The sequence below is a fragment of the Rosa rugosa genome, chromosome 6, assembly GCF_958449725.1.
Source record: "Rosa rugosa chromosome 6, drRosRugo1.1, whole genome shotgun sequence".
NCBI lineage: Eukaryota > Viridiplantae > Streptophyta > Magnoliopsida > Rosales > Rosaceae > Rosa > Rosa rugosa.
In genome coordinates, this window is record NC_084825.1 from 44,438,712 (window position 1) to 44,456,159 (window position 17,448).

The window sequence follows — 17,448 nt, forward strand, 5'->3', positions numbered from 1 at the left end:
CAACTTACTTTTACAAATAATCAATTTGCTAACTACACCTCTCTAATTTTCCTATAATGCCCATCGTCCAATAAAATCAATAAAAGCCTTCTTTTGTTTTTATTTTAGATTCTATTCATACTTTTAAAAATCAGTAGTTGGATCTCCTTCAGTTTTTGAAGATTTGGAATTGCAGCAATTTTTTTTTTTTTGGAAGTTCATCCTCCATATACGAGTAACAGAGGTGCTAACACTTTTTCAATGATTTATCGACTCTTGGTTAGCGTACGCAACAATTGTCACGGCCCTGATTTTTAACACAAATAAAAATCGATATATAATCTCATAATTATACATGCGTGATGGTTCAGCCATTAATACAAAATACCTGGAAAACTTTTTCCCTTTAAACTAATTACATATTGATGCCCTGAACCCACTATGTCAATATTGACCCGCCCCGTAGAGTCATATATTACATAAGCTTACGAATTAAATTGTCAACAACAAGATAAAACGTAAATGCTCCTCAGAGCTTACTATAACGGAAGTCCAAATAACGGTAAAGTCACAAAATTGGCTTCCTACCGTAATGCTGCCAGCACGCAACCTCAGCTTCAGCCACGATTACCCTGACCTGCAGGATTAACCCCTACACCATTGAATAGTGCACCTGGTTGCCACACAACAAACCCGGTAAGTTTATGAAAGCTCGTATGAGTAAACTCAAAACCACAAAGCAAAACACATTTCTTAAGTCACCTCAACCTAAACAACGATAAGCATACATCTCACAACTACAACCATTTGTTTCATAACCTTCCATAACGTGCTTACGTAGGTCAACTCGTGACTAAAAACCACATGCTCAGATTCTCAACCTAGCATCCAATTACACAAATTCCAGTCAAACAAAACCTCCTCAAGTAATGTTTGGAAATCCTTTGATGCACAACGGCGAATTACAAAATCACACTCATTTCCTCCTCACTGGAAGCCGTTGTCATCAACATGACATCAAAGGTGAAAACAATGAATCACCTTCCCATCCTCACACAGAGCACAATAGTCACCAGTGGCGGAACCAGAATTTGATCTTAGGGGGGGGGTCCAGACATAACGTAAGTTGAAAGTCAAAAAAAAAAAAAAACCAATAGTATAAAAATAATTTAAAAATCTTGAGTCTTAACATCAGATTGTAGTAAGGTAGCACTAAATTCCGAGTTTTCGGGCGTTTTTCTTTTAGTAAACCATGTATCAAGTGTCTTTTGTGTGGATGACTTACAAATCAAAAGAAAAAAAAATTACATATAAACAATAAGTATTCAACAAAATCAATCGTGAAAAAATAAGCCAAAAAAAAAAATTAAAATCAATCTAACAAAGCAAAATGAAAGAATGGAAAAAAATATAATATAACAAAAAATAAATAAAGGTATCGGACCTTTTTGCTTTGCCTAGTGCGAGAGAGAAAAAAATTAGGTTACAGAATTTGCAAACCGCCAACCCCAATATGAATAAAAGCTGTCAAAATACTAATGATATATGAATATTTATTTATTTCTGTTTTGACTTTCTTCTCTTATCCTAAATTCCTAATTAAATGAATATTAATATTTTATTTTTAACCTGACAAAGTGACAATCACGTGGGTTAGAGAGTGGGGGAGGTGGGGGTTAGAATATTATATATTTATGTGTACAATTCAATTTAGAAGGGGGGTTCAGCCGTTGCACATACACATAAATCAATAGTTTAATTAATAATAGACATATAATATTATATATCTGCCAAAAAGCTGAGGGGGGTCCGGACCCCATCAGACCGAATGACGGGTCCGCCCCTGATTGTCACCACTATGACCTTTAAGATCAATCAAACCATCAATCAATAAATCAAGAAGAAACAAGGCAATCACAATCCAGAACAAGTAAAACAATTCATAGTTCAGGAGGTCACATTAAGACAATCAATTCAAGTCATAGAAATCATCATAACCCCACACTCTGACATCCGTAGGTAGCTCCAACCGTCATAGCAGTCCTCTCGATCGTTGTTAACTTAATAACAATTCAACTCCACTACAGAGCAGTTATCACACAGATAGCCATCGTCCTATTGATCATCACACAGATTCGCCGGTCATCACACAGATAGCCATCATCACACCGATTCACCGGTCATCACACAGATAGCGATCATCACACCGATTCACCGGTCATCACACAGATAGCAGTCATCACACAGATTCGCCGGTCATCACACAGATAGCGATCATCATACAGATTGCATCAATTTATCACACATATATTCTTACACAAGCTTTACATGACAATCATCACAAAGATTCATCACACTGATGTCATCGATTCATCACACAGATATTCTTACACAAGCTTTACATGACAATCATCACAAAGATTCATCACACTGATGTCATTGATTCATCACACATATATTCCTACACAAGCTTTACCATATCTTAAATCTCAATTACGACGGTCATATTAGACCCATGGTATCTCAACACATGATATTCTACAATCACAACTCAATACAAAATTTCACCAGTCTCGAGCAATAATGAACTCATTTCAAATATTGTTCACATCACAACGAAGCCACCAATACATATATATTTCACGTAAATATATATATATATATATATATATATATATATATATACGTAGTCATCCACTCAGGAATGTCACTAATACCAACTATAGTTCTGGTTAACCTAATAACTTCAAGACAATATGGTATTTATGCTCATAACAAATATCGTGAGATTTACTCACTTCTGAATCCCGCTGCGTCTTCACACGCTAACCAAGACAAGCACAAATCGCTGCAATTCGCTCAACACAAGCCTGTCAAGTACCTAAACACATACGGTCTCAATTCAGTGCACGAATCACAAAGTGATTAAAGTCCGAAACCCCGTTTTGAACTAAAACCACAAAAGTGACGCCAATCGAAGCGAAACCACATCCGAGACCACCCAAAGTCTCCAGAATACTTCTATGATCGATATGTCAAAACCACAAGTCAATCGAACACTCGAATCCACACGGATCGAATAAATCAAACGGTCCAAAACCGTAAAAATCATAACAAATTCATTCGATCACCAAAAATTACGTATTATATATCGAAACGCTCGTATCGACGAGTAGATGATACATAATACCAGAAACTATCCAATACATGGCCGGAAGGCCGCCAAAAACGCTGCTACAGTCGGTGGCACAACCACCACCTGCCAAAACTCAAAACTAGATTAATCCAACCGTCCAAAATGTCAAGAACACCAAATAGATCAACTTTAATACCTGGGGTTCAAGCCAACACAGCCTAGATCGCCGCCTATCGCCGCCACAAGCCGCCGTGAACTGTTCACCTTGAGTTGATCTGATTCCAACGTGAATCGATCAAAACAAACACCACAGATCGATCAGGGAGGCTCCTACGAACTCACAACAGGAAGCATGAAGCCCCGACGTCTCTGGAACAAGGATTTTCGATCAGGTCCGACTGCACTCGAGTTCGCCACGTTGATGTACCACCGTGACCGAGAATCGATGCTAGAGGCCACCACCAGGAGGACCAGAACAAGGAGGCGAGTCTGTCTGCCTAGGTCCCGCCGCTAGAGGTCGCCAGAAAAACGGGGTCAGGTTTCCGGGTTCGGGTCGGGTTTGACGCAAAGAAGAGAGAGAACGGAGAGTTTGATTTCCGGAAAAAGAAACTCAAATGGAAATAGTAAATTTCCCAAAAGGGAAACTTCTATTTATAGTGGTTTCCAAAAACATCGAAAACTTCCGCAGACCATAACTTTCTCATACGAACTCCGATTTCCGCGTTCCATATATCCACGAACTCGTATCGACGCGCTCTACGACTTTCATGAAGGAAGTTTTCAGAGATACCCAAAGAATAAAAAGTCAACCCTCGTTGTTGTACCACCGTGACCGAGAATCGATGCTAGAGGCCACCACCAGGAGGACCAGAACAAGGAGGCGAGTCGGTCTGCCCAGGTCCCGCCGCTAGAGGTCGCCGGAGATCGCCAGAAAAACCGGGTCGGGTTTCCGGGTTCGGGTCGGGTTTGACGCAAAGAAGAGAGAGAACGGAGAGTTTGATTTCCAGAAAAAGAAACTCAAATGGAAATAGTAAATTTCCCAAAAGGGAAACTTCTATTTATAGTGGTTTCCAAAAATATCCAAAACTTCCGCAGACCATAACTTTCTCATACGAACTCCGATTTCCGCGTTTCACATATTCACGAACTCGTATCGACGCGCTCTACGACTTTTGTGAAGGAAGTTTTCAGAGATACCCAAATAATAAAAAGTCAACCCTCGCGCCCCCCTCCCCCTAAAATGATGCTTCCTGAATAATTATTCGCCCGAAACACTTCCGCTCCATCCACGAGCCACGAAATCGTCTAATAACCACTAATTAAATTCCGAAAAATCATCGAAAAATAAATACGAATTTCCGGGGCATCACAACAATACCATGTTTGTTCATCATCTCGTACAAATATGTTTTCCAAGTATTATTTTCATTGCATTTAGTCATTGTCCCTAATAGGAACTTGAAATGAACATGCATGGTCCTTTTGTTTTAGATATGTATGGGATAGTGGAGGAAATTACAATAATCAACCACGAGTCTAGTGCATTCTCCATAGATTTATATTAGAGGGTTGAATTTTTCATCATATCTATAGAATAGTTCTACATAAAATTGCTCTGCACTGATGATGTGCGGGAAGATCTTGTGGACAACTACCCATTGCTGCTTTTGTCATATAAATGTGCTGGAGTACTGCTTTTTGTCGCCGCTTGTTCACATGTTTGATTGCATTCAGAATGAGTAGGGCTTCATCAACTGAGGTGTCTTTGTATTTTCTATTTTCTCTCCTTTTATTTATATTTTTTTTTTATAGCGCAGTGATAGATCTTGTAAATTTTCAGCTGTGTAAGCAAGGAAGTCTATCACTTTACGAGAATAAAGTCAAATTCAGAAAATTTTGACTACAACGTTAAATAACGTTTGGCGATATATATTTTAGGGTTTACATTGGAGGAGAAATTTTTTCCCAAGTTGAAGACTATTACTGTTCGTAGAGATAAGAAGAGATTTTTTTTTCCTTATTTGTGTCTTTATTGGTAATTTGACAAAGTCAACTATTACTTGAAAAAAGTGAGAGGTCCAAATACCAATTTTGGAGGTATGAATAGAAGCTCCCAAAAAAAATTTGTTGTAAAAAAAATTTAAAAAATGAGAGTGTTATTGCAAATAGTGGGTAGTTATCTGCAGAAGGAATAGATTTAATGTGTAGTTTATTCATAGTTAGTAGTTTTCCCACGTACTTATCTATTTCCCTTTTTTTTGTCTTATTTTTCTGTTTCTCATGTAATTTGACTATATTATCCTTATTTGACTATATTATCCCTATGTATTTTATAAGTATTAAAGTTTAATAATATTTTAAAGTTATTTTGGTACAATTTTTCAATTTTGAATAACAAAAACTCATCTCTTAATAATAGTATAGATATTGAGAGAATTAGCTTGAGCTGTGATCCATAAAATTACAGAGGCAAAGAGCCAAACAGATAATCATTGAAGAAGAACAAGTAACAAGGCCTCGATCTCCATATGCAGGCCAATACCACACATAATTTTCCTTTGTCTATATATAACTGCAAACAAACTCGTATAAATCCATTAATAAACTGACCAATTCATCAGCAAGTTTGTCATCTCATACAGTATTGCTGGTCGATTATCAACAACATCAATCAGAAAATGATAAAGCTACAGCTTTTGTGGTAGAAAAATCAGGGATGCAGTTAGTAATATACATATGGCTTCGATCATATGAATTTGTTTTCTTTCAATATTTGGCCTGTCAACTCCTTCTCCAATTAATTTAGTCCTATATTTCATCTACCTTGGGGAAATTTACAACCGCGTTAACATTATCTTTCTTTTTCTGTGTGATATCTATGCAACTCACTTTTGAGGTGCATGGTTTCATACATTGATATATATATATATGTGTGTGTGTGTGAAATTATGATTTATGAAGTCGAGTGGTCGACCTCTCTATGAATGAAATATTCATGCATGACAATATGACATGCTATCTATGTGCCAGTCAAACCCGCCGTCCACTATAATCCACGTCAGAATTATTGAATAGTTGAAGCCCTAAAAGGCAAAGAATAGGATCCATGCTTCACATCAGGGATCGGGTTACCCCAACTCGACAATTTAGGGTCGCTTACTGACGAGAAATAGGAATGAAGCTAAAGAGTTACTCGATCACATTCATTCTCGATCCTTATTTGCTGATAGGATACCAAGGAAAATCAAGTTTATAACCATAAAATAGATCACTATGTATCACTTTCTCTATCTTTAAAGTACTTTCATCATTTTAAGAGCTAAATGGGAGGCTAGGAGCATTAACATCTCTTTAGTTTTTCACCAAATCTTAATTTAAAAATCATTTTGGAAAGTTCATTAATTAGAGATTCTTTTCACCAAACGCCTTCTATATATGTTACACTTTGTTCAACCTGACAAAGTGCTAAATAGGAGGCTAGGAGTATTACATCTCTTTAGTTTTTCACCAAATTTTAATTTAAAAATCATTTTGGAAAGTCCATTAGAGATTTTTTTTCACCAAACGCCTTCAGTATGTTACACTTTGTTCAACCTAACAAATTCAAAAAACTTTTATTTGCTCAAGCTCTCAGATATTTTTTGCATTCTGCACGAGAAACACTTAACTTGGACAAGTGTAGGTCAATATCCCCCAACTTACCTATTTGTACCGAAAAGAATTCAGAGCACCGACGTGCACTTACATCAACAGAAATGGACGACTGGAAATCAAGTGTAATTTTTGGTTATTTCAGTGAAAGGTTGACCACAAATATTAAGGGCTGAGATCGCATAATAAATGCTGGGTCACTTGCAGCATGAAAAAAAAATTTGTGCTCGCACCCCCTTAATATCTATTAAATAGCCTAACCAACCCGAAATTCTTGTTAATTTCATTTTTCTCCACTCTCTCTAGAAAAGCAGCGTCTCCATTACCAAAAGTTGTCTCGTCATCGGAGGACTTATCTGCTCAATTCCCAGTCATATCTTCCATTTCCTTCTTATCTGATTTGTGTGTCGCCTAAATCCTTTTTAGTTAAACTTAAAACTCATTGAATGAAACTATGAAAGCAAAGCCCCACATGGCGTACGCAGCTGCGCACCATTTTGACTTGGAACAAAGTAATATGTAGAGAAAATGAAATAAGACTTCCACAAAATGTGGCCAAGACAATATTACTTAACTTAAGAATTAATTTTTAATTTAGTTTCAGAAATCAAATTTAATTACCTTTTATTTTCAAAATACAAATTAAAATATGAAAGATAAGGCCAATCAAATCAAGTCTTGTCTGAAACAGCAAATTAACTATATAAACGTCATAGGCGTTCTTCCATAAACACAATTATCAATAGTCCATTTATCACTAGTTGTATCCTGTGGTGGTCAAACGCCTAACGACTAGAAGTACTAAGGGCATCTCCAACAGAGTAGCTAAACTCAATTTTTAGCTATATATAACTATTTCTAATGCAAAATTCAGCTCCAACAGACTAGCTATAGGTAAATTAAATTTAACTATAGCTAAAATAGTTAGCTATATTTAGCTAGAGTATCCTACATAGCTAAAGCAAAAGTTATATTTCTCTCTCTTCTTTTGTCCACATGTCAGTTTATGATTTGGTAAAATATAGTTATTATTTATAAATAGCTACTATTGCTGGAGCAACATTGCTAAATCAATAGCTATATTTCACAACTTTAGCTAAATTTAACTAAAAAACAATTTCTACTGTTGGAGATGCTCTAAGGGGGAGCGAGATTGTGTCTAAAGGACACTGTCGATCTGTAAGCTTCTATTGAATCACAACTCAGTTTTTTTTTTGCAACTACAATTTTCATTTGCATGTTGTCTATTGTAATTTATATACGATTGTATAATTTGTTGTTATAATTACATATATATTGTTGTATATATGGTTGTAAATGTCTGCTAACTTAAGAGACAATTTTTAAGGAACTATGAGGGACAAGTGAATCTGACGGCTAAAAATAAATGCAAAGTTTGAAGTTGTTATAATTTCTGCTTTTATATTTAATACATGTGGTTAAGATGCATTTGTCTCTTACATTCTTTTAAAACTGTCCCTTAGGTGAACAAATCTGTATTGTTGTAATCATATTCATAATTCAGTGATATATATTCAATAATAAATACTTCAAAATATTATCTATCCGATTGAGAATAGAATTAAACCAATCATATCCAAAAAGGAAGTTACTTAATCAACAACCAAATGGAAAATATCCCTTATATATCTCGTTATAATGTACAAAATAAAATAATTTACTTGTATAATTATCCAATGCAAGAGTCACACCCGAATTAAAATACCCAAAATCTCGCCCACATTCTTTGCACCAATTTTCAATTAATTAGTTTGTTATCCATCTCTAATATTCTATGATAGACAGCTTTGATTTTCAAAGGAGCCAGATCCTTTTTGGAGAAAGGGGGAGCCAGATCCTAAGTTTAAGGCCTTGAGCAGAGAGTTAGAGTATAGTTCTCCATGAGTTGGGAGCTATATTATATCCTAATTAGTTATGTGCAATATTACAATATAGGCCCCCTCAAGCATAGCGTGTGTGTCAAGTTGATCATTTGCTTCCAATCTCTAAAGTACTAGTGTATTCAGTTATGTCATTTCGTTTTCATCAATTTAATAAGCTTATAAAAAGTCCAAATTGTGAATAGAGTGCAAGGTTGACCACAATGCAACACGGCCGGACAGCTCCCACTACATATATGTAAACCTCAGCACTTTCCTATATACACAAAACCATCCACTCCCACTCGTTTTTTGTATTCCTATTTTCTTCAATCTCTATCTTTCTCTGCACTAATTCTCTCACTCATTCGCTGTTCTTCTTCCTGATATCATGGTAATATCCTCTCTCTCTCTCTCTCTCTCACTGTTCTTGTTCCTAATATCATGTTGGTTTTTATGTGTTTGTTTGTTTTCTGATTTGTTTTGTGTTTTGGTTATGATTTTCTGCAGGCCATTGATATGGAGAGTGTCAAATATGAAGAGGTTAGCGCAAGTTCTGAACTGGGTTCTTATTTATTTTCAGAAATATTGTTCTCTGTGTGATTCTAATTGTTCATCTTTGTATTGCAGGAGTTTATCTTAAACCCTAGAGGAATGAAGCTTTTCACATGCAAATGGCTTCCAGAAAACAACAAGCCCCCGAAAGCCTTGATCTTCTTCTGTCATGGATACGCCATGGAGTGCAGCATCACCATGAACAGTGAGTACTAATTACTCAGTTGGATGAACTATACTCCTTCAAATTTTGTTTTTCCCATTATGATTTTAAACTCATCATATTCCTGGTTATGTATATAGGTACTGCAATCAGACTAGCCAAAGCAGGCTTTGCCATATATGGGATAGACTATGAAGGCCATGGAAAATCAGCTGGCCTTGCAGGCTTTGTCAAAAGCTTTGATGATGTTGTCGATGACTGCACCGTTCACTTCACAAAGATTTGCGGTTAGTATTCTCACTCTCAGTGTGTCATTCTGCACTCGGAAACTAAATAGCATCCGAAACAAGCATTACCCTATTTATTGGTGGATTATATGTGTGTTGGATATTAATGGTTGAATTTGATTGAACAGAGAGCAAAGAGAACAAAGGGAAGATGAGGTATCTGTTGGGAGAGTCAATGGGAGGAGCTGTGGCTCTGCTTGTTCATAGGAAAAAGCCAGAATATTGGGATGGTGCGGTCTTAGTTGCCCCCATGTGTAAGGTAAAGAGCACTTACGACCCCAATATCAATTTGCTTCTATTTGTTTGTCTTCTACTTTTTCTTTCTTGTTTCCACACGTTTTTATGGGACTTCTTTTTGGAGTTTTTGATTGCACGTTTTGGGTAGCTTTTAGATATATAAATTTAAAGAAACTGTATTTGTTGACCAAATCCCTCTGTTAATCACATAACGGCATCTTGTCAATAATCGATGTCAAATCTAGCGTCTAATTGGTAAAATAAGCATGGTCCAGCAAATAGTTTGAATCAGTCCACCAAAGCATACGTAGCATACAGTCAAATTATAATTCTAAGGTTTGTTTGTTCTTGAATTCATTGAAATTCTAATGAAAACTAATCTATTTTTTTGTATTAACAGATTGCAGATGAAATGAGGCCATCTCCGATTGTGGTCAGTGTTTTGACAAAGCTCTGCAGGGTTATTCCAACTTGGAAAATAATCCCTACAAATGATGTCATTGATTTAGCTTTCAAAGTACCCGAGGTTAGAAAACAGGTTAGGGAAAACCCCTACTGTTACAAAGGCCGTCCTCGTCTGCAGACCGGCTACGAACTCTTGAGGGTCAGCACGGAGCTTGAGCAAAGGCTTCAAGAGGTCACGTTGCCGTTCATAGTCCTCCACGGCGAAGACGATAAAGTCACTGACACCTCGGTTAGTAAACAACTCCATGAGGTGGCGTCGAGTTATGACAAGACATTGAAGTTGTACCCGAAAATGTGGCATGGTCTACTCTATGGAGAGCCACTTGAGAATATTGAGGTTGTGTTTTCGGACATAATCAATTGGTTAGACAAAAGATGTTCCATGGCAAATTCAAGGTTGGAGGGAGAGTTGAAGAGGGAGAATGACAAACAATAAGTAGAATATTGCTGGAAGTTTGTAGTATATAGATACTGAGCAAGAAGCAACTCAAGAGATGATATCATATTTGTTTATTGGGTATATTTTTCTGTTTCCTTGTATTGCTGGGAATTACTTTGTAAAAGGTATTAAGAGAAATAAAAAACAACATCTGTATAATTCATTACACAAATGATGAAAGCCATTGTGCTTCACACTGGCAACAAGATTTCATCTCTAAAGTCCCACAAACCCCATTTGTGAAATTTAATCAATACCAGATACTGTGTTTTAGTCGACACACTTAATTAAGCACTTTCAACCAAAATAAATACAACATATCCAGTCTCTTTCCCCTACTCAACAATAGTGGAATATAACGAGACAAAAAAAACCATTTCAATAACCTCACTCTACAGCATATCCTTTGGAAAGCAGAATCAAAAACTGTCTACTTCTTTTGATACACTTCTGGTTAATCTGCACAATCATTCATTTGCCAATAGTGTCTCAATTATTATATCAGAAACTGTTTACCCAGATCTTCAAAACGAGGAAAAAACAATCTCCATCATGCTTGTCCTGTGTCTTGTAACTAGGATACAGCAACAATCCATGCAAAATTGACCTTGTGAAGCTGCACACATGAAAGTCCTCGTTAGTGTCAGGCATCCATTTGACAAATACAACGATATTACTTCAGGGACCCATGCTAAATCCACAAGGTATGACAAATATCAGGAGGCTATCTTTGAGCTTGTCTTTCTTCAATGATCTTATTTCGAACTTCCTTTAGTTTCTTCAGTATCTCTCCGTGAATTCTGTGTTGGTGAAAATCCTGTAAGTCTGTGTTGTTGGAGCAGTTGTAATCATCATTGGTCTTTATCCCATTCCTGATTTTCCAAGTGATCTGCCTAAAAAATTGGATGAACTGAGTAATCAAGAGTAAATTTTGGTACATGCATGTTTCTCGTACATGTCGTGTTTTATGCACTATTTATCACTTAACAACACAGCATTACCGCTTCAGTTAAGTTGTGAAGTAAGGAAATCGATCACATTGCAATTGGATTTTTGAGCAATTCAAATTATCATAAATAAAAAACCATACATATTGTTAAACAGAGAAGGAACAGGAACGGAAAACAAAATCCATTACGAGAAATTACAACAAAAAAGGGTGCCTACAAGATGCACAGCGTTTCTTTTGATAACACTTCTGGTTAATCCAAACATTCATTTGCCATTTGCATCTCAAAATTGACCTGCACACATAAACCAAATTCTCATCAGTATCAATCATCTGTTCGACCAAAACAACGATATTAGTTCAGGGACACTAAATGCACAAGGTATGAAAAAGGACCAGGAGGATCCTTTTGAGCTTGTTCTTTCTTAAATGATCTTATTTCGAATTTCCTCAAGTTTCCTTAGTATCTCTCCAGGAGTCCTATCCAACTCGACTGCAATTTTCCTCTGTACATCCATAGGCAGTGTTGGGTACTGCTCGCAAAGATCTCCATCAATCACATCCTTAACCGGGAAATAAGCTGATCTATAAGCCATGTGATCTCTCCCACACAAGGGTGGATGTTCCTGCCTCATATACATCTCCAGGTGAGAAAAGAAGTCAACGTCATCACGGGAAGTGAATGCAAACAATGCACCCAAGCTACCCATCACTGTCCCATAAATGATGCACTCACTGCCACCTGGAATGAGAGATGCCTTCTGCAAGCAGCTGACTACATCGCCAACATGAAACTGCACGATCTCCTCCACTTTGTTTGGAGCACCATTCAACTTCCCCTGCTTCCATTTTATCCTCCCACCTGTTGGATCTTCTTCTATCCCATCTGAAACATCCTGTGGTAACCGCACAAAGTACACATTCCCAAACTTGTCCGCACCTGCCATCGTGTCAAAATCAATATGGAACGATGCTGTCAGCCATCTTGGAACACGATCATCAGCAAATATATACAGCTGATTCTCATCCCGCCTATACTTGCAGTAGTGGAATGACTCTTGAATGTCACCTACATATATTCGATCACGATAGGCGTGAATGGATACAATATTGTTGGGAAACAGCTTATTCTCACATTTCCTAAGCAATCTTTTTCTCCCCAAATCATATAGTCTGAGCACTGATCCTATCCCTGCTAGTAACCTTCCCTGAAACTGACATAAAGCAAGAGGAACACCATCCACTTCTGTTTTGTGCAAAAGTTCAAGGGACTTTCCATCATCAAGAAATCGATATATATGAATAAATCCTCCGGTTATACTTTTCTTGGGCCAAAATTGAAGTCCCTTTGCGGTTCCAACAGCCAAAAGCGTACCATACTCCTTCGGAGGAGCTGCCCCAACCAGGCCGGCGTTATCATGAAAATTCACTGTACATACACTGATTGCAGCTTCGTTATCGAGCTCCAGCAAACAAGTTGTAGTTGCTGTCTTTGGGTCAAGAACTCTAATGCAAGAAACCCATTTGTCAGACTCTGCCTTGGGATAGCCATAGTGCTCATCAGAGAGGGGATCATCCTCATTATCATCATTTTCCATCTGCTCCACATTACCATTTCTTTTTTCACCTATTTCTGCAGCCTCAAAGCACTCCTTTGGTGGAGAAAGATCTGCACCACCATTGCTACTACTGTTCCTACGCTTCCTTGGTGGAGAGAAATCTTCATCAACATCCTTCCTAGTTTTCCTTTTTGCAGTTTTACGCTCTTCTGCTGTGAATGCTCCTTGATCACTTTCAATAATTACCAAAAGCTTTCGTTTCACTTGAACCACAAACTTTCTAGGGGTGTACCTCAGAGGAATCACAGTTTCATTAAATGTTTCTCCCAATCTTTCGATAGTAAAAACCCTCAAAGAACTGCCAGCAACAGCAACTACACCTTCCGCACATTGATCAGATGAAAATGAGGCCGCATATTCAAGAGTCTCATACGATAGTGGTGTTAACAGAAAATGTCCTTCATGAATATAACCAAGCCAGGGCTGACTTGACAAACAAAGCATGGCATGCTTGCCTCTTATATTAATAGAAAATAGCTTAGGAGCTCTTAGTCCTAAGAATCGGGAATGGGAATCAGAAAGCTGACCTGTCACCATATCCACCACTGTTCTGAACAAAATCCCAGTTCGTAGACCGGCATAAAGGAAAAGGTGGGCAGGATGATCCGCACCATCCTCACCACTAACTGATGCCTGAGCCTCAAGAAAGAGGAGAGATTCTGGAATTGAAGAGACACTTTGAACACTCAGAATCCGCATACTGTCATCAGGATCCAATGACAAAATACGAATCGTGTTGTCATATGAGCCAACTGCAAGGAAACGAGATCTTTGTCTCCCTTCAGGTACTGGGGCAATGTCCAGACAAGCTACATCTCCAGACAATTCATGCTTCTCAACCTCCACCAGTTGACCAGTCATATCAACCTCAAAGTATATAAGTTCTCCTCCACTCAAAGCAATGACCACCTGAAGTCTATTAGAGCCAACCATTATAATCGTTCTCTTTCCAGGAGTTCTCCATTCATTGATACGTCCACCTTCCCTAATATGCCTAATGCCATTTGGGTGAACTTGCATGAGAGCATCATCACCTATCAAAGACACGGCAAGTGAAGGGGTAGTATCAAGAAAACCACTGTCATTAACTTCTTTGATTGTCTCACCAATTGAAAGCACAAGAGTAGCATTTTCAAATGACACCACAATGTATGCATCAAACTCATCAGTCACCTTCTTTTTCACTGTCCAGACAGCACTCGGTACACCAGGAAGCTCTGACACAGCCATCTCACTGATAGCCAAACCAGGTCTTAGTATCCTGAGAGATGAACGAGGACCCTGGCCGCAAAGCGTAAATATTTGAGGTGTTTCTTCTCCAAACAGATTAGAGACCTTCATGTCCGTTATTGGCATCAAGCTCTCAACCTGATCAATCCCAACAAGGTTCTTAAGTTTTCTAGGTTGGAAACACAATGGCTGGAAACCCTCTTCAGTTTCCATCAACAAAGCTGAGGAGGACTCCACATCAGGATCTTCGCCTATTGCCTGGAACTGATACAAAGCGTGATTCCCAAACTCCGAAGCAGCAAACAAAAGCTGCGAATTCAACACACACATTGAAGTTGTGACTGGGATTGTATCAAAGTACTTGATCTTCAATTCCGAGACAACATCATCATTATGCTCCAAAGTCACCTTGAATATATCCCCATACTCAGTCTGCAAAAGAAAAAAGAACATGGACTTCAGCTTATAAGTAGCTGCCGAAACTATAAGAACCCCACGCTGTGCAGGCAAATCAGCACGCCTAGGAATCACAGCCCTCACATCCCCCTGTCCCTGATTCTTATAAATCACAAAATTTTCTGCACAAACCAACACTCCACTCGGCCCATCCCCACCTCCCGGCACCATAACCAGCAAATTCGCCCCATCATCAACCTGATCAGACCACTTCCTACACACATGGTTAAGCCCCAAATCAAGCTCATAGAAAGTCACATACTTCCGAGCCACCTTCCCACTCGAATCCTGATCCAACTCGGAATAATCCAGCTCAATGGCAGCAAATACAGGATTATCAAACCCACAATCAACCCCACAAATCGAAAACACTATAGTATGAGACTTATGTGCCTCCAACGGCGACGATATAGTCAACCTATTAGCTACATCCCTATTCAAAATGTACACTAGCTTCTGCTTCTCACAGGCTCCAACCATAACAGCCCTCCCTTTCGGGTCAACCGCCAAGTACTGACCCGGAACAATCCGGCGAGAACCGGATTTTCCGAAGGTCTCTTGGTGAATTTTATCAAATACATTCTTATCTTTGTTGTATTCTAGGATTACGATTCGGCCGGAATCGGAGCCGACGACAATGTAGTCTTTTCGGGAGCCGGTAAGCCTAAACGGAGCTAAAGACCTAATGGCGCCGAAAATTTCAACGGAGAGGAGAGTCTGGAGCTTACCGGTGTCGTCGGGGCGGAGAAGGTCGAGGACCTTGCCTCGGGCGACGGCGATTTCTGGGGTCTTTTCGCCGGAGAAGTTGCCGTTGATGGCGCAGACTATGCCCGTCGCGCGCTGGAGAGTGAGACTGTAGAGGTGCATTGGAATTTGGGGTGTGGAGAGTGTGAAAGTTCGGGTCTTGGAGATTTATGCTTCGGGGTTTTGGAAAATTGGTACAGAAAACTTCAAGGTTTCAACTTTGAAGTGTGTGGTGTATTTATAGAAGAAAAGGATTTTTTTTTTTTTTTTTTTGTCCGAGAAAGAAAAGGATTTTAATGAATTTACACTTTTTGCTCTCAATATACAAATTCTGTTCAAATTAGGAATCTACTTGCCCATTTGATTTAGGCATATAGAGTGTGTGTTCTACTTGCATGCCCCTTTGATTAAGGCATATAGATGTTCAATAGATTTGAATCCTATTTGAACGAAAACCAAATAGTTCGGGAGAATTTGTTTGCAAGTTTTAAAACATTTTACGAATTACATTTGCATTTGGAACCTCTAATGTTTAGTAGAAAGCTAGTAAGCTGTTGCATCATTTTCGATGGCATACTACTGAGGTGTTGAATATCAAGGCACATTTCGATGGACAAAAATAAACTTTTTGTGGTTTGACACAATAGTTTGTTGACATTCCCACGGAAAATTACAAGATTAGAAATTTAAAACAAAATATGAGAAAAAAATGATAATCCTGCTTCTTAACTCAGGTTTTAATCCCTTAGGCACAGTAATGGTGGCAATTCTGGGCTCCTTGGGGTAGATGTATTCATGGGCAATTCTCTGGTTAGTCCATGGCTTCATTCCATGCCCAAATCTCCCTTTTGATGGTGTTGAAAAAGTTTATTTCCTAGTAAGACTAGGTAAGTTTGTCTATCTATTCACTGTTCTAATTTATTATATACTTACCTAAAGGGCCTAAAGCACTGTTCATCAGCTTGGTAACAATGCCGGCTCGAGTTGAACCAGTACTGGAGGCTCGAGCCGGCATAGAAAATGATGATTTTGCCTCCTACTTTTTTTTTTTTGAATTACAATCCTGCTATTCGCTCTAGGTATAAAAAGCCATCGTCGGCAGTCACCTGAGTATTTTTCTCTCTTGCGCTCCTTGCTTCTGCCTCCCAAAACGAATTCACCTCGGGGATCAACATACCTAATCCAATTGCATTAGGAATTCACTCTTTCTGGTCCCAATTTCAATCAGTAGTCTAGTCCATTTGGCTTTCGAATAGGTTTCTTAATAAAGAGATGGATGACAAGGCGCGCACTAGCCCTGACAAAGATGGCAAAAAGAAGTTGTTCTCAGTTGGACTTAACAACTTGGCCGATATGACAACTGAGGAACTCAGCGCTCAAACCTGCAGACCCCAAATGCCCACCGCCGGGAACTTGACTTCCAAATCGGATTCTGATGATTTCACCGTCGACTTCATTGATTACCCGACATGTGGTGGTCGACTTGACGTACTGGTCGAAATGTATGAACCGAGTAAGAACCCAAGGCGGAGTAGTGACAAATGCAAACACCGGAAGCATGTGGCACATGGCCGATGTGAATGTGGCATTGAAGTTCTCCATGCCCACGTAGTATAGGTTTTGGTTCATTACAGGGCTGCAAAGTATTAAAAACAGAG

The 17,448-nt window shown here is 38.5% G+C and overlaps 2 protein-coding genes across 2 annotated transcripts; one reads left to right on the forward strand and one right to left on the reverse strand.

Moving 5' to 3' along the window:
• Nucleotides 1-8,871: 8,871 nt before the first annotated feature.
• LOC133716005 (caffeoylshikimate esterase-like) lies at nucleotides 8,872-10,964 on the forward strand. The gene is made up of 6 exons (XM_062142731.1): nucleotides 8,872-9,040; nucleotides 9,157-9,189; nucleotides 9,277-9,406; nucleotides 9,505-9,651; nucleotides 9,780-9,910; nucleotides 10,289-10,964. The coding sequence occupies exons 1-6, from the start codon at nucleotides 9,038-9,040 to the stop codon at nucleotides 10,787-10,789; spliced, it is 945 nt and encodes a 314-aa protein (XP_061998715.1). The 5' UTR covers nucleotides 8,872-9,037; the 3' UTR covers nucleotides 10,790-10,964.
• A 143-nt stretch (nucleotides 10,965-11,107) lies between these two features.
• LOC133716004 (spliceosome-associated protein 130 A-like) lies at nucleotides 11,108-15,978 on the reverse strand. The gene is made up of 2 exons (XM_062142730.1): nucleotides 11,960-15,978; nucleotides 11,108-11,681 (listed from the first exon to the last, which is right to left on the reverse strand). Exon 1 carries the CDS (start codon nucleotides 15,911-15,913, stop codon nucleotides 12,167-12,169), a length of 3,747 nt encoding a protein of 1,248 aa, XP_061998714.1. The 5' UTR covers nucleotides 15,914-15,978; the 3' UTR covers nucleotides 11,108-11,681; nucleotides 11,960-12,166.
• Between the last annotated feature and the right edge of the window lie 1,470 nt (nucleotides 15,979-17,448).

Bases quoted from the DNA above. Each gene is read 5' to 3' on its own strand.
- LOC133716005 (XM_062142731.1), top strand. The intron at 9,190-9,276 runs GTTAGCGCAAGT...TTTGTATTGCAG, and splicing joins AGAGTGTCAAATATGAAGAG to GAGTTTATCTTAAACCCTAG. The intron at 9,407-9,504 runs GTGAGTACTAAT...TTATGTATATAG, and splicing joins GTGCAGCATCACCATGAACA to GTACTGCAATCAGACTAGCC.
- LOC133716004 (XM_062142730.1), bottom strand. From the start codon at position 15,913: ATGCACCTCTACAGTCTCACTCTCCAGCGCGCGACGGGCATAGTCTGC.